The 26,570-nt window shown below is 48.4% G+C and overlaps 9 protein-coding genes across 9 annotated transcripts; 5 read left to right on the top strand and 4 right to left on the bottom strand.

Annotated features, from left to right (window-relative positions):
• Positions 1-591: 591 nt before the first annotated feature.
• Positions 592-1,350, bottom strand: RPB6 (DNA-directed RNA polymerase core subunit RPO26; the record flags this gene model as incomplete). The annotated part of the gene is made up of 4 exons (XM_033574858.1): positions 592-625; positions 698-817; positions 884-1,180; positions 1,316-1,350. The coding sequence occupies 4 exons, from the start codon at positions 1,348-1,350 to the stop codon at positions 592-594; spliced, it is 486 nt and encodes a 161-aa protein (XP_033422876.1).
• A 346-nt stretch (positions 1,351-1,696) lies between these two features.
• Positions 1,697-3,471, top strand: PZF1 (C2H2-type zinc finger protein; the record flags this gene model as incomplete). The annotated part of the gene is made up of 2 exons (XM_033574857.1): positions 1,697-1,775; positions 1,835-3,471. The coding sequence occupies 2 exons, from the start codon at positions 1,697-1,699 to the stop codon at positions 3,469-3,471; spliced, it is 1,716 nt and encodes a 571-aa protein (XP_033422875.1).
• A 1,091-nt stretch (positions 3,472-4,562) lies between these two features.
• On the bottom strand, positions 4,563-6,228 carry ATNIH1004_010281 (uncharacterized protein; the record flags this gene model as incomplete). Its single annotated transcript, XM_033574856.1, has 3 exons — positions 4,563-4,697; positions 4,789-5,558; positions 5,628-6,228. 3 exons carry the CDS (start codon positions 6,226-6,228, stop codon positions 4,563-4,565), a joined length of 1,506 nt encoding a protein of 501 aa, XP_033422874.1.
• Positions 6,229-9,977: 3,749 nt separating this feature from the next.
• Positions 9,978-13,716, top strand: ATNIH1004_010280 (PH domain protein; the record flags this gene model as incomplete). The annotated part of the gene is made up of 4 exons (XM_033574855.1): positions 9,978-9,993; positions 10,062-10,409; positions 10,466-10,623; positions 10,687-13,716. The coding sequence occupies 4 exons, from the start codon at positions 9,978-9,980 to the stop codon at positions 13,714-13,716; spliced, it is 3,552 nt and encodes a 1,183-aa protein (XP_033422873.1).
• An 814-nt stretch (positions 13,717-14,530) lies between these two features.
• On the bottom strand, positions 14,531-16,024 carry ATNIH1004_010279 (retrograde cargo receptor ERV46; the record flags this gene model as incomplete). Its single annotated transcript, XM_033574854.1, has 3 exons — positions 14,531-15,467; positions 15,550-15,730; positions 15,832-16,024. 3 exons carry the CDS (start codon positions 16,022-16,024, stop codon positions 14,531-14,533), a joined length of 1,311 nt encoding a protein of 436 aa, XP_033422872.1.
• Positions 16,025-16,826: 802 nt separating this feature from the next.
• Positions 16,827-19,059, top strand: MEX67 (mRNA export factor mexA; the record flags this gene model as incomplete). Its single annotated transcript, XM_033574853.1, has 3 exons — positions 16,827-17,246; positions 17,437-18,960; positions 19,012-19,059. The coding sequence occupies 3 exons, from the start codon at positions 16,827-16,829 to the stop codon at positions 19,057-19,059; spliced, it is 1,992 nt and encodes a 663-aa protein (XP_033422871.1).
• A 549-nt stretch (positions 19,060-19,608) lies between these two features.
• Positions 19,609-22,336, top strand: VPS53 (putative GARP complex subunit Vps53; the record flags this gene model as incomplete). The annotated part of the gene is made up of 3 exons (XM_033574852.1): positions 19,609-19,681; positions 19,739-21,534; positions 21,605-22,336. The coding sequence occupies 3 exons, from the start codon at positions 19,609-19,611 to the stop codon at positions 22,334-22,336; spliced, it is 2,601 nt and encodes an 866-aa protein (XP_033422870.1).
• Positions 22,337-23,468: 1,132 nt separating this feature from the next.
• Positions 23,469-24,534, bottom strand: RPP0 (60S ribosomal protein uL10; the record flags this gene model as incomplete). Its single annotated transcript, XM_033574851.1, has 3 exons — positions 23,469-24,052; positions 24,236-24,305; positions 24,361-24,534. The coding sequence occupies 3 exons, from the start codon at positions 24,532-24,534 to the stop codon at positions 23,469-23,471; spliced, it is 828 nt and encodes a 275-aa protein (XP_033422869.1).
• A 302-nt stretch (positions 24,535-24,836) lies between these two features.
• Positions 24,837-26,450, top strand: trm82 (putative tRNA methyltransferase; the record flags this gene model as incomplete). The annotated part of the gene is made up of 3 exons (XM_033574850.1): positions 24,837-25,246; positions 25,297-25,998; positions 26,063-26,450. The coding sequence occupies 3 exons, from the start codon at positions 24,837-24,839 to the stop codon at positions 26,448-26,450; spliced, it is 1,500 nt and encodes a 499-aa protein (XP_033422868.1).
• Positions 26,451-26,570: the final 120 nt, after the last annotated feature.

Here is a 26,570-nt window from a genome sequence, read left to right as displayed (position 1 = left end):
AAGTGAAGTAGCAGGATGACCAGTAGATAGATCATCAGTCCATGTCAGGTGTCTGATCAGCTGATGTAATCCATCCTATGTCGACTTAGAGAGTACTCTCTTTTCAAACTACCATCTGCTCTCTGGTAAACCCAGTGTTGGATGTGGAAACATTTCATCCGGTACTAAGATTGTCTAGAAGTGGACACATCGAAGAGACCTATCTGATTGTTCTCATTCTCCTGCTTCTAGATTTATTCCTCCACGACACGGGTTGTTGATATCCTCGATGACCTAGACTAGAGACTGTGAATAGATACAAGTATGGTTACTTTAAAGCTCATCTGACGATCTCAAGTGGCTATTCGATTCAGTAAGAGTCAAACATCAAACTTTTTTTTCTTCATTTTTGTTCTAGAAGCCTGCCCTGCGCTATGTTGTAGGTTTTTGGTTTTCTCCCTTACTTGTGACCCAAGCGGCCGATAAAGCCATTATGGTCGGTTTATCTACTCCCAAACTCCACACGCTATGCTGTATAAGAAGGATAAAAATGTAAAAAGAGCAAAAAGGGCCCAAAGTTCAATATACATCCTCTTCTCCCATTCCGGATTTTTAAAGCAACTCTTCACAAGTCCAATCCTCGTACCTAGACAAGGTAAACATGACAGTTAGATCGGGTCCTTCTAGAAATGGGTGCCGCATCGATGAGGACGCTTACCATCCATCAGGCAAATATCGCCTCACAATCAGAGGAATCTTCTTCTGGTTCAACTCCTTGATGGCAATTTGCAAGGGGTCCGTTTCACCCTCGAGGTCGACAAGCACCGGGGCATTCATGCTGGTAGCAATGTCAATTAAAAACAAAGGCTCCCTATGTATATTGGACGTTCATTCTCCAACAAACCTAATCTGCAAGGCTCTGGTGCCCAAAACTCGTGCCCTTTCGTATTTGGTCATATAGGGAGTTGTCGTGCGTTGGTCGTTGGGCACTTTCTTTTCTCGCGTCTGCTCCATCACCTTGCCTGAGTAACCGGCATTGGGGTCACCTGAAACGACGACATGGTCGCCATTGGCCGCAGGTGCATAGGAATCTTCGCCATACGCATCGGCCGGCCCATCTGCACCATCGATATCATCGGGGTTTAAGAAATCCTCGGGCTCGATATCGTCATATTCTTGCTCCGCAGGCTCGTAGTCATAACTAGAGAAATGTCGAGTCAGAAAGAACAAAATATCACTTCTAAAACAGAACTATAGTCCCGAAAGAGCTGAAGGGGCCCAATTCTCTTTCTTCATTGCAATGACCGAGGGTCACTGTGGAGAAATGGTCTCTTACGTCTCTTCAGCGTCGTGATCACCGTAATCAGACATGGCGACAGTTCAGAAGCAACCCAAATAGACAAAGGAAAAAAATAGAGCAGATGCCTCTGTAACCACACAAGCGAATGGAATGTCGACCGCGTCCCAGGCGGTTTGAGCGAAAATATCGACGTTGCGACGGGCTTTCTGGGTGAAGAATTCGATGTCGCGATCAAAAGGCGGCGGAAAAAGTTCCTTGGTCCTGGCTTCCGCTAATCCCCTTTGGGAAACCTCCTTCACCGCTTTCGACCTTGCTTTCGGCAAAATTGGGACTATTTCACCATCAGCGATTTTTCTTTCGTCGTTTAGAAAGCTGTCAGGTCGCCAATTTGAGGTGTGGTTGAATTGTGGTTGAATCATGGGCCAGAAAAGAAAGGCCTCCAAAGGCTGTCCACCGCCGAAAAAGGCCCTTAAGCAGGAGGCGTTGCATGACAGTGGTACGCGCATGGCACTCGACCTAAGGCAATTGAAATTCACCTCATATTGACATTGTTAGATCCAATATACGAAGAAAATCATTCAGATATCGATTACGCTTCATCGGATGAAAGTGTCGTAACCACTGTTACCCTCCATGATACCCCAGCAACTCCGTTCTCGACAACCTCAGCCAAGTATCCATCCGAGCTGAAAACTCACCGCTGCCCCTTTGACGATTGCTCCAAAGCGTTCAACCGTCCAGCACGACTCCAGGAGCACCTACGTTCACACAACAATGAAAGGTTATTTAAGTGTACCCATGACGATTGCGACAAGTCCTTTTTGCGAGCCTCCCATTTGAATCACCATGTTAAAAGTGCCCACACCGGAATCCGAGAGTATGTTTGTGATCGACCCGACTGTGGGAAGAGTTTCGTGACTGGTTCCCGACTGCGTCGACACTTGGCTGCTCACGATGGAAGAGACAAGTATCGTTGCACGGAACATCCACCTTGCAATGAAACCTTCCGAAAACACTCGACTCTTCAAAAGCATATCATGACTGTCCACTTGAAGCAAAAGCCTTTCCAGTGCCAACATTCCGATCCGCACACCGGTCGGAAGTGTCCAATGGCATTCGACACCGCGGGCCATCTCCGCGCTCACGAGAGTAGAGTTCACACCGAAAAACGGTTTACTTGTGCCGAGTGCTCCCAGCATGCCGAGCAAGCAGATCCGATGTCCGCCTCGAACGTTCACCCGTCAACTAACTCGCTGACGGTAGCATTTCCCACTTACGCTCTTCTACAGGCTCATATCAGATCTGCACACCCACCGCAATGCCCCAATTGTTCTATCACCTGTTCCACGTCTCGCGAACTTCGCCGCCATCTTGAAGTAGCTCACGGCGATGTAAGCCTTGAGGACCGCAAAATATTCCCCTGTGCGGTTCCTGGATGTGACCGTAGTTTCACCAAAAAGGGAAACCTAACGGTTCATGTCCGAACGGTGCACGAAGGCGAGAAGCGGTTCGTTTGTGGCGAGACCGACCTGTCGGCGTCGAAAAAGGTAACTGGGTGGAACGGCGACGGCTGTGGGAAACGGTACGGCAGCAAACTAGCTCTAGAGGAGCATATTCGCACAGCACATCTCGGATTCCAGAACGCCAAAGCGGAGCGTCGACAACGTTTGGGCCTGACTAAGGGACGACAAAATACCCAATCCACACCTTCTGGCCTGTCGGCGCTGGCCGCACTCACAGGCGAGGGATATGCCGAAGAGTCAGGTCGTCGTATTGCCTGTTTTGTGGAGACCTGTCCACATCGCTTCCACCGCGACTACGATCTCTGGGTGCACATGGGAAGTAAACATGGGTATTCGGAAGATGAGATCAGAGACATGTTCATGCAGCGGGCATTACTTGCCGATAAGGACGAATTCATCCCCGATAGCATGCCTGGGATTTATGGACTTGAGTTTGACCATGATGACCCTTCGCCTTACGAGCCGTACGCCCTAGAAGAGATCCCGGATATCGGGACCCTGCCTATGAATGCTGCCAATTCATACGCAGGCTTCAACACGACAGAACTGGCCGAGAAACCAGACTATAGCTCTGACATAATGATGCAAGACCTTGATTCCAAGATACCCAGTTCCGATGATATGGCGATGGTTGATCCTTCGTTGGCTTATAATATGATGGGTGCATAGCAAGCTCAATTTCGGGTTCATACAGTTGATAGTATATGCATAGGGTAGAAAGAAATAATCTTGGAAAGCTCAAACTATCTATTACTCCTAATATTTATCTATAAAATATCCCTGAACTTTCCACACATACCTAGAGCGCATATAGCCAGTGAATCAAATGTATAAGTCTCCTTAGTATCCGTAGCAACCCTTTCTTACAGTAATGCTGGCTAAAATCCCAGGTAAACACAACGCATGGGCCTATCTATCAGCCCAATATCATTCCCCAATGATCCCACAAATAGTATACAACGTACTACTGTTAATCTAGCTGTCAACAAACAAATGTAACATCCTGTTATGAAGAGTTAGCATTCACACAAGAGCTAGATTCCCAAAATAGCAACAGATTCAGGGACTTCCTCTACCCTGTGAAGGAGTCACAATAGGTTAGGTGTCTAGAGACACGCACTAGTAATAATAGTATAACTTGGTAGGAAAGTCATTAGTTGTAGAATCTTCTCCGCGTAACGTTGAAATAGCAGAACAGGGAAGGTGATAATGAATGGAAAACAAAAAAAGAAAAGAAAAGAAAAAAGAGCAATCATGCATTCACAAAGAAGCAAACCAGCCTGCTTTGATTTGGGGGTAGGAAAAATAGCTAAGTAGTATTATTGATTCTTTCTCTTCCAGAGACCTAGGTATGTATTAAGATCCTACCTTCTTTCAACAACCTCAAGCCATCTTGCTAGTGACAGTTGTTCCTGATTGACTATCACGTCTACTAGACAGGTTTGTATCCTAAGATATCACGATTCCGAAAAAGAGATATGTCAAGATTCCTGGGATGATAGAAAAGAACCATACCATAGCAACCCAAAGAAATTATCGAGACTGAAGTAGATGCTTTTCAAAGCTACTAAGCTGTATTCGCTGGATTTCTTTTCCAAGGCTGAAATTTCAATCTCTTTCCGATCGATATCTTCAACTTTTTTTCTATCTTTCTTATGTCATGTCTTTCGGTGGTCGTGGTGGTGGAGAGAAATGACTGATGATCGAAATAGTTCTCATTTGACGTCGGGAAATTAACGTTTCGAAATATCATGTAGACCCTAAATATTCTTGCTGGGTAAGTTCTGATTAAGACCTATATCAAACTCAGTGCTTCTCAAAAGACGCTCCTTTTCCTGGGGGGTTTTAGCGGTTCTGGGGCTAGTATCCACCGGGTATGACACCGCTTGATCGGTCTGTCATAGACGAAATGAATAATCAGTACAGTTCCTTTTCCGAGAGTAACAAAAGGAAGGTAAAGGGAAATGAACGATTGAAATCATGTACCCTGTCTTCAACCCCAACTTCCTGCTCGTCATGAGTAGGGATAGCCGTAGGCCAGGTTACAGCCGCACCTCCGCGCGTCTCCTTTAGAGTTCTCTTCTCTTTGCGAAGGGAACGAGAGGTAGGAGGCGCTGACATTTTAAAGTCCGTAGCAGTCTTTTTCTCCAAGAGAGACAGACGCTCGGTGAGCCCAGCTGTCAAGGTGCGATTTGTTTTCCACACATCGTCGAAGTAATCCGGGTTTAGACGGGCCAGCTTTACATCGCGATACGGAACAGGGGTGGAAACATGGGACTGGACTCCATCCGAGATTCGCATCTGAGTAAGATGTCGCAGGAAGGAGACGTACGTATCTCCAGCCGTCTTGGAGGGTTTATGGATGGTAAAGAGTCTGGCGACATCGCAGAAAAGATGGACGGGAGCCAGCCCTCTTGCTACGCTGAGCCACAGTGCAGTCTTAAGCAGCAGGTCCAGCACGTCTTCCTTGCATCCGTGCGATGGCCAAACTACCAAGTCACCCTTTTTAGCCTTTTCAGCGGATGAGTGAGGCACTTCAGTGGTAAGAGGTGGAAGCCAACCGGATGCACGGGCTTTCGCGGGCTCGGTCTTGATAATATAGTCCTTGTAGAAATGATAGAATGATGTGAGTTCGATATCCGATTGATTAAACCCATCCCAGTTGAGTGTCGCCCTGCATGCATCAATTCGCAGCTGTTTCATGCTCATCAGTGAGCTGCGCTCCGTCGAAACGGGGAGTGAGCTGTAGCAGGTTCCTTCGTACTGATTAGCATGATCTGAGTCGGAGACTTAGAGTCGAGGAACAAAGGGGTGAGATGACTTACTGTCTTCGGTGTCTTTCTTAAGCTCCTTCACAACGTCTCGTTTAAACTCTTCAATGACCCTCGCGGATGCTTCGAGCTGCTGACAGACCTTCGCTCCATATACACGTCGGCTATTCATCCAGATGATGGGTTTAGCATCCTCCCCACGCAGAGGCGCCAGCAACTTTCTCAGCATCTCGAGTTCGGACAGAAAGAACCACTGATCCGTCATGTTGCTATTGGCGGGGAGAGAAACCAGCATGCTCTGGTAACGCTTTTGGAGCCACTTTTCAAGATTAATCTGGACCGCCTCCATGTTCCCGTGAGTCTCAAGCAGTAGGACGAATAGATGACTATAGGAGCTTGGGAACAGATTTTTGGACAACTCGGGAATCCAAGCCATGACTTCTGCAATGAAAGCGCCTGGGTCAAACCCTCTAGTGAACCTGTTCATCAGCTCGTCAACCTTCTTGTTCTCGGCTTCCAAAATCTCCTTAGACTTCTCGTCCGCCAACGCGTAGGAATCGCAATGCTCATCAAATGGAATGTTAAGAGGACCAACAGTCTTCTCCTCTTGAGGGTTTTCCGAGAGAATGGAAGGAGAGAAACTGAACACGTTCATCTTGAAAGCTCAATTTAAGCACTTTTCCCAATAGATCTCCTTGGGTCCAGGCTTCGACGGGCTTTGTTTGTTAGGCTAATACAAGGGAAACAGCGGAAAGAACTATGCAAGAAAAAGAGACAATGGATATTGAAAGTAAACAAAGAAAGAAGGAAGTTCAAGGGAAAATTAGTCTCTATTGAGAGTTTGGTCGTGGGAATAAGCCCTCCCCAGGGGGATTCAGTCTGTGATCATGTTATGAAAAGGAGGTAACCTAGTGTGAAAACAAATCAACACAACAATAGGAGGATGAAAGAGAAAGAGATAATGACTGGGTCGAAGGGGAGATAAGGATGCGTGGGAGAGTGAAGCAGTGAATATCAAACAATGAATATACCCAGTCCTTTGCTACACTTTCTGGGGTATCTCCCCCTTTACTTGATAGTGAAAGAAACAAGAGACTTACCAGGCATTTCTTTAATTAGTCCTTGAAAACAAAGGCATTTTGTACTTCGAAGAGCAAGGCTCAACCGAGGACTCGTAGTCAACGGAACCAGGCTGTCTTCCTACCTGTGCACACAGTGAACTTGTCGATTACCACATAGGCGTATTAATCATTTGTGAATATAAACTACCGGAGACTTTTGTTTTGCTTCTGTCATTAATTGTATGCGTAATGGAGTCTAATAATCAGTTCCTTCTAGTTGAAGCCAGAGCTGTAACATCATGATGGGAATATGGATATAGATCTAAATATGCAAAAGCCAAATCTAAATGGGAATACTAGAGATGTGCCTTTTTGCCTCAGAAATAATGAGCTGTCAATACGACTTTATCCAACTGGATAGCATTAAATACGCTGCCCGAACAGCTCTCGAAAGGGCAGGCTTGGCAGGGACTAGAGACCTCCCTGAGCTAAAATATCAACAATAATACTCAAAGTATACGAGCTAGCATGATATAGATCGGATCAGGCATTTGCCGCCACCGAGAAGGGCCTTAGGGTGGGTCTGAAGAGAATGTATGGGAGATCTACGATCCTCATACTGGAGTAGTCAGATTAGCTCGGAATTGCGTCAGAAGATGAATTGTCAGTGCCTTTCTCAGAAGTTTCGTGGATTCACTTGGTGCTCTTGGGGGAAAGTGGGGGGGCCAAATGAAAATCTCAGATATATCCAGAAACTGGTAACTGTTTCATCAAGACTGCTGTGAAGCATAGTTTTTATATGAAGCGAGTGAGTGGATCCGACGATCTCAGAAAAATTAAAAATTAAAAATAAAACACAAAAAAAAGTGGATTGATTCGACCATAGCTAACCCGCCGCTGAGGTCATGTCTGCATGAGAGAACCCTTCAGAGCAATGATCGCTGTCAGGGTGCGTGTCAGATCCGATTTGTCTTTCCCGGGCGCTCCGCAGTTCGATTGTCTGTGAAACGGCATCAAGTTCCTATTGGGCAACTACACGTTGTTCATACCCTAGATGTATGGGAACTGATCGCTTGCTGCGGCAAGCAGAGAGAAACGGTGGGAGTCAGCCAGGCCATATTTACCAGAATTGTATCTATGGATTGTTAGACTGTAAACTTAAAGACTCCAAGCAAGCTTTCTGTCATACAAAGCCACAACTCACCCTAAACTACCCAATGAATTAGAAATGGTGGTCTTCTTCCCAGATTTTCACCCCTCATCTCTACTAATTTAGATAGCTACTTAGTCAATCGACACTAGCATAGCCATGTCATATACTAAATCATGGTCAACATGCCAGAGAATGCCTCTTACGCTCATGGCATCTATGAATGCAGCCAAATTTAGGTACTAATCTTATGCACCTTAGACGCAATACAATTCCAATCCCTGTCAGATTTCCCCGATTGCCACCAGGGTGGTCTACCCGAGTAGGGGGTTTATATAGACTTGCTTGGTATATCAGGCAAACAAATAACTACATACTAGACTAGACTGGAATATTAGGTAAGGGTATAAGACTAACGTAACTATTAACTAACTAAACTAAATTAATAAAAAGAGAGACCGGATCTGTGGCACGATAGGAGTGTGGCTGTACATCGGCCCTGTTGAAGTGGCCACTCGGGTCCTTACGCTTGGGGGAATAATATACTAACTTTTCACTTCCGCTGACTAGGGTTCAACGGTATTTCAATAGTGCTTGGCATTTAGGTTGTCTTCTCCCCTCGTGGAAGAAAAGAAACAGGGGGGGGTAGGTAAACAAAAAAGGACAAGGAACTAGGAAGGGGGTACGGCAGTCAACTAAGACATGCAGGATTGCGTTACTATATTTGGTGCAGGTGAGATTTTCCGTCGGTCTAACCAACATATCTCCGTCTAATAGGTGATACGATCATTTTCGCCGCCCTTGGCAGCTATGGTGTCGCCAGTCCCTAAGGGACCTGGTAGGTGGTAGCAGGCACTCCGTACGGGGTACAATACCATACGACTGAAACACACGCCGGACAATACTTCCCCTCCATGGTTTCGAATACCAACATGAATTAAGTAGGTACCAAATATAATACCTACTGATACTGTAGGTAATGTTCATAGAAAGAAAAAGATAAAATACAATTCTTCGTGATAAAAGAGTATTTGTATGCCTTTCCATCCAATCTCTATACTCTGTAACTTCCTCATATTTTTTGATGGAGTGCAGACTTAGTCAATGTCGATCCGTTTTACATAGAACAAGATCTGTGGAAGGGAAACCAAAAAAAAAAAAAAAAAAAGAAAATAAAAAAGAAAGGGAGAAGGAATTTAACCAATGCGATGACGACAGCCTCTATGTACTCCGTAAAAACATCCCCATAGCCTAGAACCACTTCCAGTACGGTACCTACTCGATACAGCGGACGGTATTACCTCACATCCAGCTGGAGGGAACCGATGGAATGGATGTCTTCCATTCCATCCTCTGGACAGATCCCCGGTGCTCTTGCTCTTCCTCTTTCGTTCTCTATCTCTCTCTCTCTCTCGATTGTGCCAGTGTCATTCTCCTGAAATATTGACGTACATCCATCGTACAAGAAACCTATTGAACAATAAAATCCGTTGATTGATTTTGGTACCAGTTGTTACACCCTCACATCCAGACCCACGCATGACTTTGTAGTGTACACAGTAGGTACTCGCCTCTCTCTTTCTCTCATCTCCATAGCCCTTTTTTTTAAACTTGATCTCTGCTCATTCCTGTCCTACTTTGACAACTCTTTTCTCCTCTGTCTTCCCTCTCTTTCTATTGTGTCTTCCACCGAATTGTTGCCTACTACCATCATCCGTCTACCAACTGTCGCTAAACTGAGACATTGAAGTGTCCTAGTGACTGCCCATTCCAGTCAGGCGCTTGGAAGCTTACCTCGCGCCAATATTTGTCACTTGCTGATTTGGTGTCACAGCGACCTTTTCCATTCTTTTTATAAATAGTCGTTCTTTTTTTTATGCGTATGTTTCTTTCAACACGCTCTTGAAAATAAATCCCACCTGGTCCTTCATGGGATTCAACTTCCATACCTAATTTTCGCGGGCCCTGACACATTGTCGTCATCTCCGTGCGGAGCCACCAGATTCAAGATACCCTTGCTTTCCCTTCTTTCCTCTCTGCCTTCGCCTCAGTATATTAGTTCTACGACGGTTGCTACTGTATTCGTCGGCGTGGATTAGATTTCTGCCTGCTGCATAGCAACTCTCTCGCCTGAGTGAGTTGGAACCTGATCTTTAGTGCTGCCGTCTGGTCAAAGACGAAAGCCTAGACATAATGGTTCGTTCGCGTGGTGAGTGACAGAATCTATACTTGTCTGAATATTTCGGCCCTAATGACGAATGCCCCTTGCTTTTGCAGTACTGTCTTTTATATCGGCATTCGGCGGCCCCTCCCGCAAAGACAATTCGGGAAAACAACATTGGACATCTTCGGCGTCTTTTACCCTAAATGCCTCTCCATCACAAGGAGACACATCCTCTACAGATACACCCACTCCTCCCGATGCTTCGCCAGCTGGGATTACATCGATCGCCGATCGCCGCGCCTCACGGCCAGGTTCGACACTATTCTCCCACAACCCTCCCTTTATAGAGGTGTCAAAAGACATTCCTGCAGAGCTCCAGCCCATCTTTTCCTTTCTAAATAGCCACGCAAACAAATTATATCATGAAGGGTATTTTCTCAAACTGAATGATTTGGACACTCGTATGTGATCTACACAGGAGGCAAACGAACTAGACATCTAGGCTAATGTGTCATAGACGGCCGGCCCTGCGCTGATCGCCAATGGGTAGAATGTTATGCACAGCTCGTTGGAACCGCACTCTCACTTTGGGATGCTGCTGCGCTGGACGCAGCAGGGGAAGAGGGAGATGTTCCCCCAACTTTCATCAATTTGGCAGATGCGTCGATCAAAATGGTGAGCTTCGGGCACTAAGAGTTGCTATTGGGGTTGCCCTGTATTAACGGTTTGCTGGCATAGATTGAAACGTTACCAACTCGAAATCGAGCCACCCCGTCTCTGAAGAATGTTCTGAGCATTTGTTCCGCGAACCAGAATCGCTATCTTCTACATTTTAACTCGTTCCATTCGCTGACACAGTGGACGGCCGCGATCCGTCTAGCCTTGTTTGAGCACACGTCGTTGTATGAAGCATATACAGGGTCGATCATTGCTGGTAAAGGCAAAAGCCTTAACAATATCCGGGGTATCCTGGAGCGTAACCGATTCAAGCACGAGGACTGGGCACGGGTTAGATTCGGAGCTGGGACACCATGGAGACGGTGCTGGTTTGTTATCACGCCTCCAAATGAGAAAGAACTCCAGAAGGCTCAAAAGTCGATCAAGAAGAAATCCGCCTATGACCGGACACCTAGACTGGTCACAGGAGACATCAAGTTCTATGAAACGAAGAAGACCAAGAAAGCGAAACCCATTGCGACGATCACCGATGCCTATAGTGCTTATGCTATCTATCCTCAATCTAAACCCTTGATCGATCAGTCAACTCTGGTCAAGATTGAAGGAAAGGTTACAATCCATTCACAACCGGAGGCAACGTCGGAAGGGTTTGTTTTCGTCATGCCGGAAGTCCACCCTGCTGTTCCTGGGTTTGAGATGATGATTCGATTCCTCATCCCCACGTTCGACACATTCAATCTATACGGCCGTCCAACTCGCCTCATTGCGGCCGTCAACAACATTAAGAGCATTATGTTTGCCTTTCCTGACGAACGCCGCTACGGTTATTTAGACATCTTGGATATTGCGAGCTTAATGCAAACACCGGGAAGCCAGAATTGGAGTGAAGCCGAATGGAGGCAACAGCTTAAAGAAGCAACTTTACGCCGAATGGCCGCTGGTGGTAGCAGAACAAGCAGCATGTCAGGCGGCAAACCGCGCTTTCGATCCAGCCTTCCAAGCCGGTACAGCAATGTACCCACTGGTCCAGTGCAACGCAATAATGCCACATTTCCCGCACGTCAACCTGGATTCAATCAATCCACCGATGCTATTGTCCGTGAAGAAACTCCGGATGAGTCATTCTCTGCCGTTCATCATACACGGGGTGTTTCTGATACAACAGGCCTTTCTCCCCTCTCAAAACACCAGCCAGGTTCTTTTGCGGAGAGTTCGCCATCATCATCCGCCCAGGATTTGGCACATCACGGCAGAGAGCGGCCTGGAACTAATGATTACTACGACCAAAGCAGTTCCGAAGGCGACTCGAGGCAACGTTCGGATCCTCAGGCTGAGGCAATTGGACAGCAGCTCCGACCTCCTTCTCCTCCTTCTCCAGTAGTTATCCCCCCGGCCTTCACCCATGGGCCAGGAGAAATGCCATCGACACGACCACAACCCTCACCTGATCTGAGAAAAGCGAACAATAGGATGTCTCATGGTACACTTTCCCAACTTGTCGCGGCTTCCGGAAATAAGAACCTCCTTGGCATCGACTCACGGGCAGAAGGTCACGAGGCAGAAGAACATTTTCATGAGCAAAATCAGGAATCGGCTCCTGAAACCTCTTATCTTTCCGACACTGATAGATTTGACCTTCCTCCCATATATTTTGATTCGGATGACAAAAGGCCTGTCCCTGAACAACAAGCCCCACCAGCGGCTGAGCATCGATCAAGCACTTTTGGTGTCCCTCCAGCCCTGTCAAGTGGCCAAAATATCCAACTTCAGGCTAATAAAAGTTTGAAGAGGAAACCGTTGCCTCAAGAAAACAAGGAACTCGGAATTCCAAGTCCTGTGGGAGAGCCTAGTTTTGATGATCTACGCCACACAGTTGACGAAGATGCGTTTAACAGAGTCGGTCCTCACCACCCGTCGCTTCCTTCGCCCATCAAGGAAGGACACCAGGATGAAGAGAGTGTCTATGATGACGCATCCACTGTTTCCCCTGACTACGCCAGTACTCATGGGTCCATTTACAGCAAACGTTCTATTAAGTCAATACCAAAGCCCAGAATGGGAGTCAAGAAGACGGTCGGAACAGCGCCCAGCAAGGATCTGGTTATTGGAGATGCTCATTACTCTCTTGACAAGCCATCACAAGCGAACCCAGATATTCCCTCCATCGACTTTGGGCCGACTCTTACTTATCTACCCACCACTGGACGCCCTCACACTTCGGACGCGCTGAAAAGCTTTGGTCATCAGAAGACTGATTCCGATGTAACCGAAAGACAACGGATCTCCGTCCCTACGCAGCAGATGGACCGTGCTCACTCCAGACCACCAAGCCAAGACGAATTCCGGCGAAGTGTTTTGTGGCAGCCCGGTATGGCTGGTGCACGTCCAACGACACCGGGAGCTAGTCTCAGCCCTGAGCAATTTGTGCAACAACGGGCTGCTCCTAGTCCGCCGGTCCAGATGCACCACCGGACTTCCTCTGCGTCACCGCCACCGGCACGGCCGGTTTCCGGGGACTGGATGGCACATACTCGTTCTCAGTCACAAATGAACCTTAGCCGAGATGGGCCACCTCGGCCCAATTCTCGCGGCGCCAGCAGTATGATGAATTACAATGATATATCCTCCCATCTCTCCGCCCGAGAACAGGAGCATGTCGCTCGGATGACGGGCTCGTCATTCTTCAATATTTCTAGTGAGAAGAAGCAGGAAACGAAAGTCAACCCAATGGGCCTGGTTGGGGCGATCGATGCGCGCGAGAGGGAGAAGAAGGGCATTATGGAGGGAATGTCCAATCAAATGGTGCAGCATGCAATTGCTCAACGCCAACATCACTTCCAGCAGCAACAAATGTCCTCTAGCCCCCCAACTCAGTCATATGGAGTCCAAGGCGGTCGTCATAGCGTCTACAATCTACCCACCGCAAGCCACACATGGGATGCTCTAAACCAGTCCTATCGGCCAGAGGAGCCGCGCCGCCAATCCTGGTATGGCCAGTTTGCTTCTCAACAGCCTCAAACTTACCAGCAAAACCAGCTCTTGGGCCAGCATTCTGGCTACGTTGGCACCTCTAACGCAATGCATTATTGATCTAAGCCATCCTTGCGCTCCTTTTTTTTTTTGTTACACTCTTGTTGCGAATATTTAACTTGTGCTCCTTCAAACGCTCTGGTTTTGGCATTTCCTTTGTCTTACTGTTCTATGTGACGGCCTGTCCTTTATATCATTTACTATCGTTTCGATCTTCAAGTAGCGGCTCATCTTAGAGCCATACATCTGGAATGTCTGTTGCTGTTCTTTCCTTGTCGGTGCATCGCACATCAGATGGAGTTGTAGAACAGGTCAGGCGCCTAGGGATATTCGCAGCTTTGCTTCCCTTTCATCCCTTTTTTTTTTTTTTTGCATGTTGAATTTTCCAGCTTCTATGGGATAAATCTTCTGCTGGCTTTTATGCATGTAAATACAGGTGCATATTACTTTACTGAGATGAGATTGCAGAATGCAGATATTGGATGGGGACAGTAATCCAAGCAAGTCCTTGGCTATTCTATAATTAGGTACCTAGGAGTCTACGCTACAAGTAGACAAAGTAATCCCAAAAAAGACCAAGTGCTTGGTCATGTAAATCAATGCGCCAACAGTACCAAGTATGGAAGAATTCTAGAATAGAAAGTCAAAGTGTATACAGACCGAAACGCCTTGGCTCCCATCCCGTCCCTTTCCCACGGTATTCATTCAATCGCTATCCTTCCCTGTCCTTCTCTCTGATCTCCGAAGCACGAACTGCTGCATCCGCCACGCACATTCTATGCAGGGGACTATCTAGGTTTGTTTTTTCTTTTCTTTTTCTCCCGTTATTTAAGTCTTATGGATATATGGTTCGTCTCTTGACCACATTTTGAGCTTAACTAGAGTGAAGCTTTTTCACCCGTAGGGCACCTTCATACAGACCACGGTCTACAGCAGCTGCTACGGTCAGAGTACCACCGATGATCGCGCAGATACCGGTCAGGAACCCGGTGAAAGTTTTAGGACGCGCTTCCCGGTTGATTACCTTCATAGGGGAGATGTCATAGTTGAAGAAAACGCCGGGAATCCCACTGGAAGCATGCAGCCGTTCCTTGTGGCCCTCGTCGGCAGCATTTCCGCCCATCAGGGACCGTTTGTGCGAGGTCACGGAGTACTGGTGCGTCTCTATACTGCCCTGATTGCCTAGTGCCAGACCATGGGCGCCCAGTGGGGCATCAGTCTCCCCGTTGTGTATGGCCGAGGAGAACAATGGGTCCCAGCCTAGCGGTAGGTAAGAGGTCGATACCACCTTGACAAAGTACATGTAGTTGTAAGCGGCCTGGTCGGTTTCCTGCTTGGTGTTGTCTAGAGGATTTGTGTGATGGTGGTCTGTCCATTGCCAGCGATCGGATAACTCATCCGGGAGCTGGGGTCCGAACCGAAGCTGATGGATCTCATGGGTCATGGTGTGTTTCTCGTTGTCGGCCACCCCCGGCTCGAAGTAATTCTCCAGATCGTGTACGTGGAAGTTCCCGCTCGTGAAGCTACGACCAGGAGCGATATGGAAGTTTCCAACCACCTTGTTCACCCGGATAATACCTTCGAGTCGGCAGCCTTCTCGGCGCTGAGCCTCGATTCGTTGCGCGTAGCCTTCACGTTCGCACTGTTCGATGTTCTCGCCCTTCCCGAAGGCCCACTGGTGCTGTGCATATGCCTCTCGGACCTCCTCGCAGGTGTTACAGCAGCGCTTCTCACTGGCGTCCTGAGGGACGCCGCCGCATTCGCCGCAGTAGTTCGGGTCGAGGTGTTTGGCCGCTTCGTTCTCCGAGTGGCTATATGCGACAAGGACAGATTAACAGGGAGGGAACCAAGAATAGGTACGGTATGAGCGGTGGCTGGGGGTTCACTGCTTACAGTTCCAGAGATCTAACGTCAATGACTCGGCCACCCTCTGCGGGTGAACTCAAGCGCACTTTGTTTACCCCATGCACGACGCCAACCTGCTGTTCACCGGAGACATCCATCACATCGAGGGTAAGGAGCTCGCATGGAAGTCGAGGGAACGTCACATTCAAATGGATCTCCATCTTCTCTCCTGTATAAAATGCGCAGCGTCCGATTAGCTCTCAATCCTCCTCTTCCAGCCCCCCTCCCTCTCAATGAACCCGATAAACAGGTAGAAATGACTTGTCGTACCTCTTGACTTATCCACCACCAATTCTGGTAGAATTACCACCCGGGTGTATTCCATCCATTCTCCCCAGACGAGATACAATATAATCAGGAACGAGGCTAGGGTGATGATTCCTCCGGAGGTGGTGCGGATGCGAGCATCCTCGACGGTCTTAGCAAAAGCATCTAGTCTCGTAAATCGCGATTTCGCAGGCATCTCTTCAGTTATTTGGCGATCATGCGGCGGCGAATCAACCAGGCAACGGTGTTAACGAACGGAATGATTCTGGAGAATCGACGGCAGGGCGCGCGGGGATGAACTGTCTATAGTTGTGATGTTGTCAGGAGCCTTGTATACGAGAGGGGGAGTATAATCCATTTCCATTGGAGGATGATATCAAGGAGAGATAGAACTCACTCACACTCTGGTTGGGATTTGAGAGGTGGACCAACAGCAACAGAGAAACAATTGCCTTGTTCAGCTCGCAAGCTGTCCTGATGGATGATGTATTGATCCCGCAGGGTTGAGTGCATTGGTATTGTGTATTACCTGCAGATACGCCAAAGGACAAACTGCAGCCTTTCATTGGCCCCTACGTGCCCCATCATCTGGGTGCCTGGCGCAAAGTCACGTGCATATGCAGGCATCCAACTGGTGTGACCACGTGATGCGCTGCCTGATTCACGTCACTTTTTCTGCATCGCCGTCTGCCTCAACCAGGACCTCAAAGCCTCACATTCGAGGTTTCTCTTGTACTCTCCTGACACCCTCGGACAATCCAGTTTTACACCTTGTGTCTTTTATTAGAGGCGTCTTCTTTCTCTCACACATTCTCTTTTACATATTTGTTACGTTCCGCCCTTTGTTGCATGTCAACAGAATCGCTTCTGTACAATTGAGGCGCGCGCAGCGCTTTGTACGCCGGATAAAAGAAACTTTTTTCCACACATACGACCCGCAACCAAGATCTGCTACCTCCCCACTGTTTTGACGAATACCATAGACATCTGCGATCAACATGAAGAACGGAAAAGGCTCCCGTGGCCGCTCCGGTGGTTCGGATCGCGGGGGGATTCGCAAGAGGGGTGCTGCTACAAAGATTGACCGAGATGGTGATTTGGCAATGGATGCGGGCTCTGCTAGAAACCGTGGGAAGAAGTCGCGCGGTGATCCCGGCCGGTCAGTTCAGGTAGGGCCACGAACGCGCGATAGGGCCCTTGATGCTATTCAAAAAGCCATATCCAACACCTCAGAATCTCAGGCAAACATCCGACAAGGTGGTCGAGGGGCTGGTCTGGAGCAGGTCATCGTTTGTGGATGGAAGCAGAGCAAGGCGGCGTCGAATCGGGACGGCGGCCTTGAGAGCCTCATCACCTTTCTCGAGAAAAAACTCAACACAGCCGACTCGAAAACTGGCCAACGCGCAAGGATAACAAAGGTATGTGCAACACCAGAACTGGCGCTCACCGACATGAATTCGCAACGTCGTTCTCTCCAGTGTGTTCTCGTTTTCAGGGATGGTACTCCAGGGCGACGATCGGCACTTGCTCGGACTTGTTTATTTGGCGTTTGTTGCTTCAAGTGACTGCGCTGCCAAGGGTGTCTTACGCCTTACTAACGTTCACTAGTCACGGGTTGAAGGAGATGCTCTTGTGGCATCCATCCGACCGGAGTTGTTGGATAGAATGCTTCAGCTCAATGGATTTAGTTTTGCAGGTGCGCCGCTTACGATCGAAAAACGTGGGAATGGAATGCTGGACCAGCCAATGCTGTCGGAAATTTCGCAAAACGGTGGCACGCCTTCTGCGGCCGACACTAAATCCAAGTTGACTGCTATTCTGAGCAAGCGTTACTATCAACAGTCGAGATTGCTCGACCTCTCAAAGCTGGGCAGCGATCCAGAACTCTTGGCCATGGGCATTTTCAGTAGCACTTCCACAGAATCTAAGTTTTTCCCGGCCCTAATGAAAGTCTGGGAAATGAGTTTCGACAACTCCACGGCTCGGCGAGAGGCAGTCGAAAGTGTCAGTCTTGCTGATAACAAGCTTGAAAATATCTCCGTCGTCACCACTCTAGCTCAAGCGGTTCCAGATTTGAAAAATCTCGATCTGTCAAACAACAATTTCAAGGATGCGCAGGCTCTCATCGGGTGGCGGTGGAAGTTTCGCAATCTCGAGTTTCTTGATCTCACCGGAACTCCTTTCAGCGCCGATCCGACTTTCAAGGATACCATGCTCAAGTGGTACCCGAAACTGCGAGTGCTAAATAATGTAGAGGTTCGAACGGCGGAGGAATTGGCGGCGCAGAAGAAGACCCCGATTCCTGTTCAGGCGCCTCATTTCCTGGATGAGTCTCAAATTGGAGAGAACTTTGTCAAGGCCTTCTTTGTGGGGTTTGACAACAATCGCAGTGAGCTCCTCAGCGGTGTTTACGACAAGAACTCGACCTTCTCACTCAATGTCAACACATCTGCTCCGAGAGCCCAGCAAACCGAGACTGCAGGCTGGGATCCCTATATCAAGAAAAGCAGGAACCTCCTCAAAATCAACCATCTTCCCGCGAGGATGTCACGTACATATGCTGGGCCGGAGAAGATCCGCGAACTATGGGAGACCCTTCCCCAGACAAGACACCCTGACATAGGAGCACACCCGGAAGAATGGCTCATTGAATGCTTCCCGATTCCCGGCCTTCCGGATCCTTCCGGGCAGAGTGCAACCGGCGTCGGGGGACTACTTATTATGGTACATGGAAAATTTGAAGAGGTTAGCACGGGGAAGGTTGAGACGCGGAGTTTCGACAGGACCTTCATTCTTGGGCCCGGTGGAGGAATGGGCGGGATTCGGGTAATCAATGATGTACTGTGCCTGCGAGCATACGGCGGACATGAGGCATGGATGTCGGAGGATCAACAGACATCCCAGCCACCGCCAGTCCCGTCAGTCCCACTAGTCCAACAGATAGCCCCCCCTGCTGCACCTGACGGCTATGGGGCGCCAGCACCCACGAAATTGGAGGCGCAAGTACAGCAGGAACGTCTGGTGATGGAAATGAGTGCCAAAACAAGAATGACGCTACAATATTCGGAGATGGCGCTATCTGGAAATGACTGGAACATGGACGCTGCTCTCAAGAACTTTGAGCAATTGAAGGTAAGTCTGGCTGTCTTGTTAGGGGCGCTCTTTCACTAACAACACTACTAGACTCAAGGGCAATTACCCCCAGAGGCCTTCCTTCCGGGGGCTGTCTAGACTTCCACATGTCTATCCCAGGAAATTGGTAGCACTTTTTATTGATTGAATGGTGTATTATTCTGTAATAGATATCTTGCTGTTTTGCATGGCTTTAGGCGAATGGCTGTTTGGGAGGAGTGCTGTGTTCTGACTTATTTCACTTTCCTGTATTTCATATATGACCACGATGACCATGTCTTTATAGATGGGGAAGAAAATCGCTAGAAGAAGAAAAAAAACTATCAGAATGAAAAGAAAACCAACAAAGAGATATTGCCTGATCCACTTTCATTGACTGAACATTCGTCACAACGTAGGCAAAGGGCGACAATTTGGTCGGCTTGGCGGGCGCTAAACCAAACAATGCAGCCCTGCGCTTCGCCAATCGCTAACATCCCGCCCTGATTCTCTCGGTCAACTACTGTCTAGAAGCCACCGGCCTTTCGCGTTGCTGGTTGGCTTTGCTGGTTGGCTTTGCTGGTTGGCTTTGCTTATTGAGTACAAGAGAGGTGCATTGGTGGATACTCTAAATGCCAATGTGTCCGTCCATGTTGAGGAACTAATGGAATGTCCACCACTACGACAACCACCGGCCATATGCCCTCCAACGGAGCGGCCGATCTCGATCCCCTGGATGCAGGTGAGAACAATGGAGGCATTTGTGGTGGAATAAATGACTAATACGACGATTCATTAGCGGACTACGATCCAATCGACCATTTGAACGCGATCTTCTCCCACCCCTCCACGCTGTCATCAGTGTCTCGAGTTTCTGACTCCCTCCAAGCTTACGAAGATGAGCTTGACAATGATATTGCAATGCTCGTTGAGGACCAGGTTGTTTCAAATTCTGAGAGCGTCGAGCGTATCCAGACCGCCAAAGCAGATCTGACCGAGCTGTTCAAGAAAATCGACGATGTCCGCGACCGCGCATCTAGTACGGAGCAGGCTATTACGGAGATGACGGCGGATATCAAGCAGCTTGACAATGCGAAGAAGAACCTCACTCAGTCTATGACTGCACTGAAAAGGCTTCAAATGCTGACGACTGCGTACGATCAGCTCCGTGTTCTTGGCAAAACAAGGCAATACCGGGACTGCGCTCAGCTACTACAGGCGGTTATTCAATTGATGGCGCACTTCAAGTCGTACCGATCAATCGACCAGATCGCACTTCTCAGTCGGAATGTGGCGGATATACAACGGGAGTTGTTGGAGCAGATTTGTGAAGATTTCGAGCTGACATTTGTTAAAGGCGAGGTGACACAGAAAAGGACGACTCTCTCGGAGGGTTGCCTGGTCATGGATGCGTTGGGAGAACACGCAAAGTCCAGGTTAGTGACCTGGTATTGCAATTTCCAGTTACGTGAATATCGTCAGGTCTTCCGGAACAATGAGGAAGCAGGCTCTTTAGACAACATATCTCGGAGGTATTCGTGGTTTAAGCGCATCTTGAAGATCTACGATGAGGACTACGCAGCTATTTTCCCGGCATCTTGGCGCGTCGATGAAATTCTGGCAAATGTCTTCTGCGAAGGGACTCGAGATGACTTCAAGGGGATTCTTTCTCGGTCTGTGCGGAATGGGCAGGCAATCGATGTCAACCTATTGCTGTCTTGCTTGCAAGAAACGCTTGATTTCGAACATTCTCTTGAGCGACGATTTGTTAGCCCATCCCGGCCCTCGACAGATACTTTCGCTTCCACCGAAGCGCCGGTGTTTAGTCAGGCTATTTCAGAAGCGTTTGAGCCCTATCTAAGTGTATGGGTTGAAGCTCAAGACAAGCAGCTTGCTGCTCTTATTCCAAAATATCGGCAACAGCCTCTGAGACCTGCAGATGAAGAGTTCCACTCCAATATTGTTATATCCTCGTCAATCGAGCTCTTCACATTCTATCGACATGCTCTACAACAATGCTCCAAACTTTCAACAGGCGGAAGTCTAGCTGATCTTGCTAAAGTCTTCGCAAAATACCTCGATCAATATGCTCAACAAGTGCTTCTATACTACATTAGTGAACGGCCTACCGGCCATACGCCATCAAAAATACCGACCCTAGAAGAGCTTATTTCAGTTCTCAACACTGCAGACTACTGCTACACAACCTGCAACCAACTAGAGGAGAAGATAAAGGGCCGGCTAGACAAGAACTTGAAACAATCAGTGGACCTCCAAAGCCAGGCGGATTCGTTCATGGGGATTGCCTCAGCAGCCGTCCGAGGACTTGTACGCCAGGTCGAGATAGATCTAGAGCCCTGCTGGCGGGAGATGCGTAATACTCCTTGGAATCGCCTGGAGGCCGTGAACGATCAGAGCTCGTACGTTGGTGAGCTCCTTTCTAAGACCCAGACTAGGTCCTCCGAAATATTGCTACTGCTGCATAAGCAGCAGTATGCCCGAGCTTTTAGCGACCATCTTGTGGAGTTGATATGCAACTTGTTCATCACAAGTATCTCCCAATGCAAGCCTATCTCGGAGACTGGGGCGGAACAGGTGAGATGCCCCCATCTCGGACTATACGCACCAAGTCTTCACCGATCAATTAACACGGAATTCTCTGCAGATGCTACTAGACGCGTACACCCTCAAAACCGGTCTCACGTCTCTTCTTCCCGCTCCTGCCCCCGCAGGCTTCGTTAAGCGCGTCAACAACAGCTTTGCAAAGATCGAGACTCTTCTCAAGACGGTCCAGGTACAACCATCCCCTCCAGAGGCCCTTGTGCAAGCATATTTACTCCACATCGGGGACCGAAACAACGCCAATTTCCGCAAAATCCTCGATCTCAAAGGCATCCGCAGCAGACAAGAACAGAACCACCTCGTGGAACTATTCCAGGTCCACCGCGCATCCGATCGTCATGCCCCCAATCTACAGCAAAACAATCCCGTCCTAGCAGCGATGCAGACCTCCAACACCACCTCCTCCAATTCCGTATCACAGGGCCTTGGACTTGGAACCCTGAGCACATCGGCTGCAGCGTCCATCGGCGCCTCCAATCTCCCTACCCGCTTTGATGCTTCCATGCTGGGATCCGCCATCATCTCGGCCGCCAAGGACGGCGTTGATAGATTCGGCACCCCAGCCAATACCAGTACAACTGGGCCTGGCTCAGTCTCCACCTCTACCACGCCGTCCACTGCCTCCGGTCCCGTGAGCCAGACACTGAGCCAGGGCGGCGAGAGCAGCACCTCCGGAAACCTCAACGAAAACCTGAAGAACATCGGCAAGTTCTTTCGTCGTGATTTGGGCGGTTTTGGCGGTCGATTCGGGAGAAGCGGTGATGATGGCAATTAATTAATTCCTTTCGATTCATGTGATGTATTCCGCATAGGTCCAGCGATAGATCATTGTTGTGAGAGTTTGTGTTTTGCAAGTTGTAATGTATGAATACCAGACAAACATTGTAGTTCTTTGGCATGAAATATATATATATATTTGTGCGATACTGGAAGAGAATAAATATCAAACTGTTTCTACCTGGTCAGTGTTTTACCTTTCAAGCTATCTATAAATAGTCTACTTTGTTTGCATATAAATTTAAGCCGAGTCTTTTTTGTCCAAAGCAGGAACTAGTTATGTACATAGTTAGCTGAGCCATCATATTACTAGATAATTAAAGGTTTCAGACAATAAACATTCTCCCCTCAGAAGCAAAGGCAGTGAAGCCGGAGCATTAAAATGTGTCTACTATGTAGAAAATGCAGCACATACCTATGCATGTGGAGAATATTTAGACCATTAACAGGAATGTCAACTACGAACTAACATTCTGCTCCACTCTTACTTGCAGATATTACAGGACTAGAGGATATAATATAATGAGCATATATCTGTTTAAATATTCTCTTTAGATATGCCTCCTAAACATACTCCCTATCTAGGCAAATGCTATACTAGCTGAGGGTGGTGGTCGTAGAAGTAGTATTAACTACGGCCCTCATTGGTGGCTCCATCACTACGATGCTATGCAATAAATACGTTCAAGCTCTGTGGCACAAGAAGTGACCAGTCAATTGCGCCTACTGAAACAAATGTTAGCAATCAGACGTTGCAAAAGCGTGAGACAGAAAATGTTGAAGTGAGGGTATGGCGTCAGCAAAAAATTAGAGTGTTTGTTGTTGCTAGTTTTTAATCTTCAGTGCCACCCCGCAAGGGTGTATTGCTCCGAGTTAAAAAATATCATCATTCGCAGTGATGTGATGGATGTTGATTCTTGAAATATCAAGGGTAGGTAATGATAAAAAAACAGAAACTCACCATTTTGATCAAGATGATGGAGCGTGACTACGTTCCATATCTATTGAATAAAGGGAAGAGAATATTGCTACCATGATTTTCATTTCCATTTCCCCCCCCCCAACCGTCATGATCAGGCACATAAAAATCTAATACATGGCATTCGTATCTCGTGTAGTAAACGAGAAGTTTAGTCGAAAAGGCCGAAGCCCATGTCGGCATCGGACTCCTCCTCAGACTCCTCCTTAGCGGCGGGGGCAGCGTCACCAGCAGGAGCGGCGGCGGCGGCGGCAGGAGCAGCGGCAGCATAAGCTTCAGGGTTGGCGATACGGTCCTTGAGCTGCTCGATCTCGGGCCAGCTGTACTCAGTCTCAACCGCAACAGCCAGAACCTTCTTGTAGCCGTTGACAAGAGAGTGCATAACGGAGGGCAGAGTAGGGTAGCTGGTAGCCAGGGAGATGGCAGTGATGGTGTTGATGGCAGAGCTGAAGGACTGGAGGAGCTGCTCCTCGGTGATGTCCAGAACAGTAGCGCTGAAAGTCTGACCCTCCTGGTAAACCTGCTGGATGGTCATACCATAGGTGAAGGGAGAGATGTTGAGCATGTTCAGCAAGGTGGCCTCGGAGGGGCCGACCTTGGCGCCAGTCTCAACGAGCTTCAGGTCGGTGGTAATTTCAATGGTACCACGAGCAATCTTGGTGGGAACACCGAGAGCCTGGAAGAAAGAGGTCTTACCGGGTTCCATACCGGTGTTACCAGCAGGAACCCAGACATCTGCAGGGGCAACGGCACCGGCACGAGCAGGGGGCAGCGACACGGTTGGCCAAGATCTTCTCCTTGGTGGCCTTGAGATCAGCGTTGGTGAAGATGAAACCAACGTTGCCTGCAGTGCAGAGAGGGATAGTCAGCGGATGCACCTTTCTCCAAAACTCAATTACTCTTCAACAATTAACTCACCCTTGACGAATGGAAGCAGACGCTCATACTCGGGGTTGTCAGTGATGAAGCCCTTGATGGCACGGCGAACCTGAACAATGCGGTCAATGGACGTTCGGCAGAGTCGAATGAGCCGGAAATCATACCATGGTGTTCTTTCCCATCAGAACAACAGCCTCGCCACGGAGACTCAGACGAATCTCGTGCATCTGCTGAGAGCTGACATTGTCGACACCGACAATAAAGACGGTGGAGTACTCATCGAGAAGGCTCTTGAGCTTCTCGAAGTAAGCGGCCTTGGTAGCAGACTTGCCCCCCATTTCTTCTTATTGGGCTGAAGATAGGATGTTTAAGGGCAAGTAAAATGTTCCCTCTTAGGTTAACGTGGTGATGGTGTCCGATTGAAGTCGCGACAGTTGAAGGTCGGAAGAAATTTGGATTTTGGCATTTTCTTTTCTTGTGCCTTCGCCTAGTGCGGTCACGTGGGCGCTACCCGCGGCGGTGCGGCTCTGGGTGATAAGCGGGCCATAGATTTTAGTACTTACATAGTCGCTCGCATCGGCCCCTCTATTCAGCGAGATTTTTATTGTCAGGGTGCTGTTTGGCCACCGAATAGTCAGTTATGGCCGTCAATTCCCACCACCCTTTTCAGCGGGTTCAATTCGTGGACAGGCAGCATGCCGGCCATCAGAACGTCATTGTAGCGTCCGCCGGCTCAAAACTCTACTCCTACGCTGCCGAGACCGGGCAACGGCTTGCTAGTTGGCCACAGGATGTAGACCACAATGATGCAGCGGCCCCTACAGCAATGGACGTTGAGCCCAGCGTGGACGGTCAAGGCCCACCGGAGAAAAAGAGAAAGGTGTCTATGGATGGGGGATCAGGAAAGCCCACATCTGCATCTTGGTCGAGCATTCCTCTCCTCGTGACATCCACTAACGGCAGATATGTGGTTGCGATGACCGTAGAGGATAAGTGCATTCGCGTTTTTCGACTAGGGGAGGATGGCTCTTTGGAGCAATTAAGTGAAAGGTAAGCGCAAGGAAACCCTATGACTAAAGCATGGCTCATCCAGTATGTAGAGTTATGCCAAAGAGGGGTTGTGCTCTTTCCCTGGCCAACAATGACAGCATCATCCTGTGTGGTGATAAATTTGGGGACGTTTATTCACTACCGCTTATTCCCAATGAAGCATATGTGGCGTCGAAAGCTACTTCGCGCCAATCGAAGAAATGCTGGCCCGCTGCCACTGCCCTGACGGTGCACACCAAGGGTAATCTGGCATCTCTGGAGCAACAGAAGCGGCAATATGAAGCCAAAATTAAGAAAACTAGCGAAGAGAAACCGAGTCTCAACTTTGAACATCAGCTGCTCATCGGTCATGTGTCGCTTCTCACAGACCTGGCTTTTGTCTCACTCCCAGTGGACTCTTCTACTAGCAAGAAGCGCACTTTCATTCTGACTGCAGATCGAGATGAACATATCCGTGTTTCTCGAGGTCCCCCTCAAACACACGTGATCGAGAACTACTGTCTGGGTCACACTTCGTTTGTCAGCTCACTCTGCGTGCCCACGTGGGCCCCAGAATATCTCATCTCTGGTGGAGGTGACAACCACCTACTTGTCTGGAAGTGGGCCGAAAGCCGAGTGCTACAGAAGGTCCCGCTTGTGGACGAGGCGTCGGAGTCCACAGACATCGCCGTTCGTGGTATCTGGGCGACATCGCTTGGCAATACAGAAAATCCTTCGGGGGCGTTGCGATTGATTCTGGTTGGAATTGAGGGGTGAGTGGATATCAAAACCATGGAAGCCGAAGGGATTTTGCAAGATTCTGACTGCCTAAAAAAGATCTTCGAAGCTGCAATGCTTTGCCCTGGAATCCAACGGCACATTAAAAGTACAGAAGCCTGTTAGCACATCTGGTAATGTTCTTGATGTAACCAGCAATGCACAGGAGAGTACTATTTTTGTCTCCGTTGATAATGTCCGAGAGGCAGGATCAACCCAAGAATGGCGATCCAGTCCGACCACGACTCTGATTGAAGCATACCGCGCGACGCCCGAGACGGACGATTTGGTGTGGGAGTCAGTGGCAGAGTCGACAGTTGGCACCATAAACGCCAGCGGTACTTCTGAAATACCAGCGAGCATCGACGCAAAGCAACGAAAGGAAATGAATGATTCTCTATATGGTCTGGGGAATATGCGTAAGAGGTACATGGGTGAGGACGATTGAGGCGAATACTCTTGTAATCTAGTATACTATTATTATTCAGAAGTCTGCACCTTCCAGACAACTACGTATATATCAAAGAAAATATTTCCAATAGCATGGCGTCCGGAAAATGTCTCCATG

This window comes from Aspergillus tanneri (assembly GCF_003426965.1).
Source record: "Aspergillus tanneri strain NIH1004 chromosome Unknown AapTan_5_pilon_pilon_pilon, whole genome shotgun sequence".
Classification (NCBI taxonomy): Eukaryota; Fungi; Ascomycota; class Eurotiomycetes; order Eurotiales; family Aspergillaceae; genus Aspergillus; species Aspergillus tanneri.
Note: the sequence above shows the minus strand (reverse complement) of the source record. Positions and strands in the feature narration are given on the sequence as shown.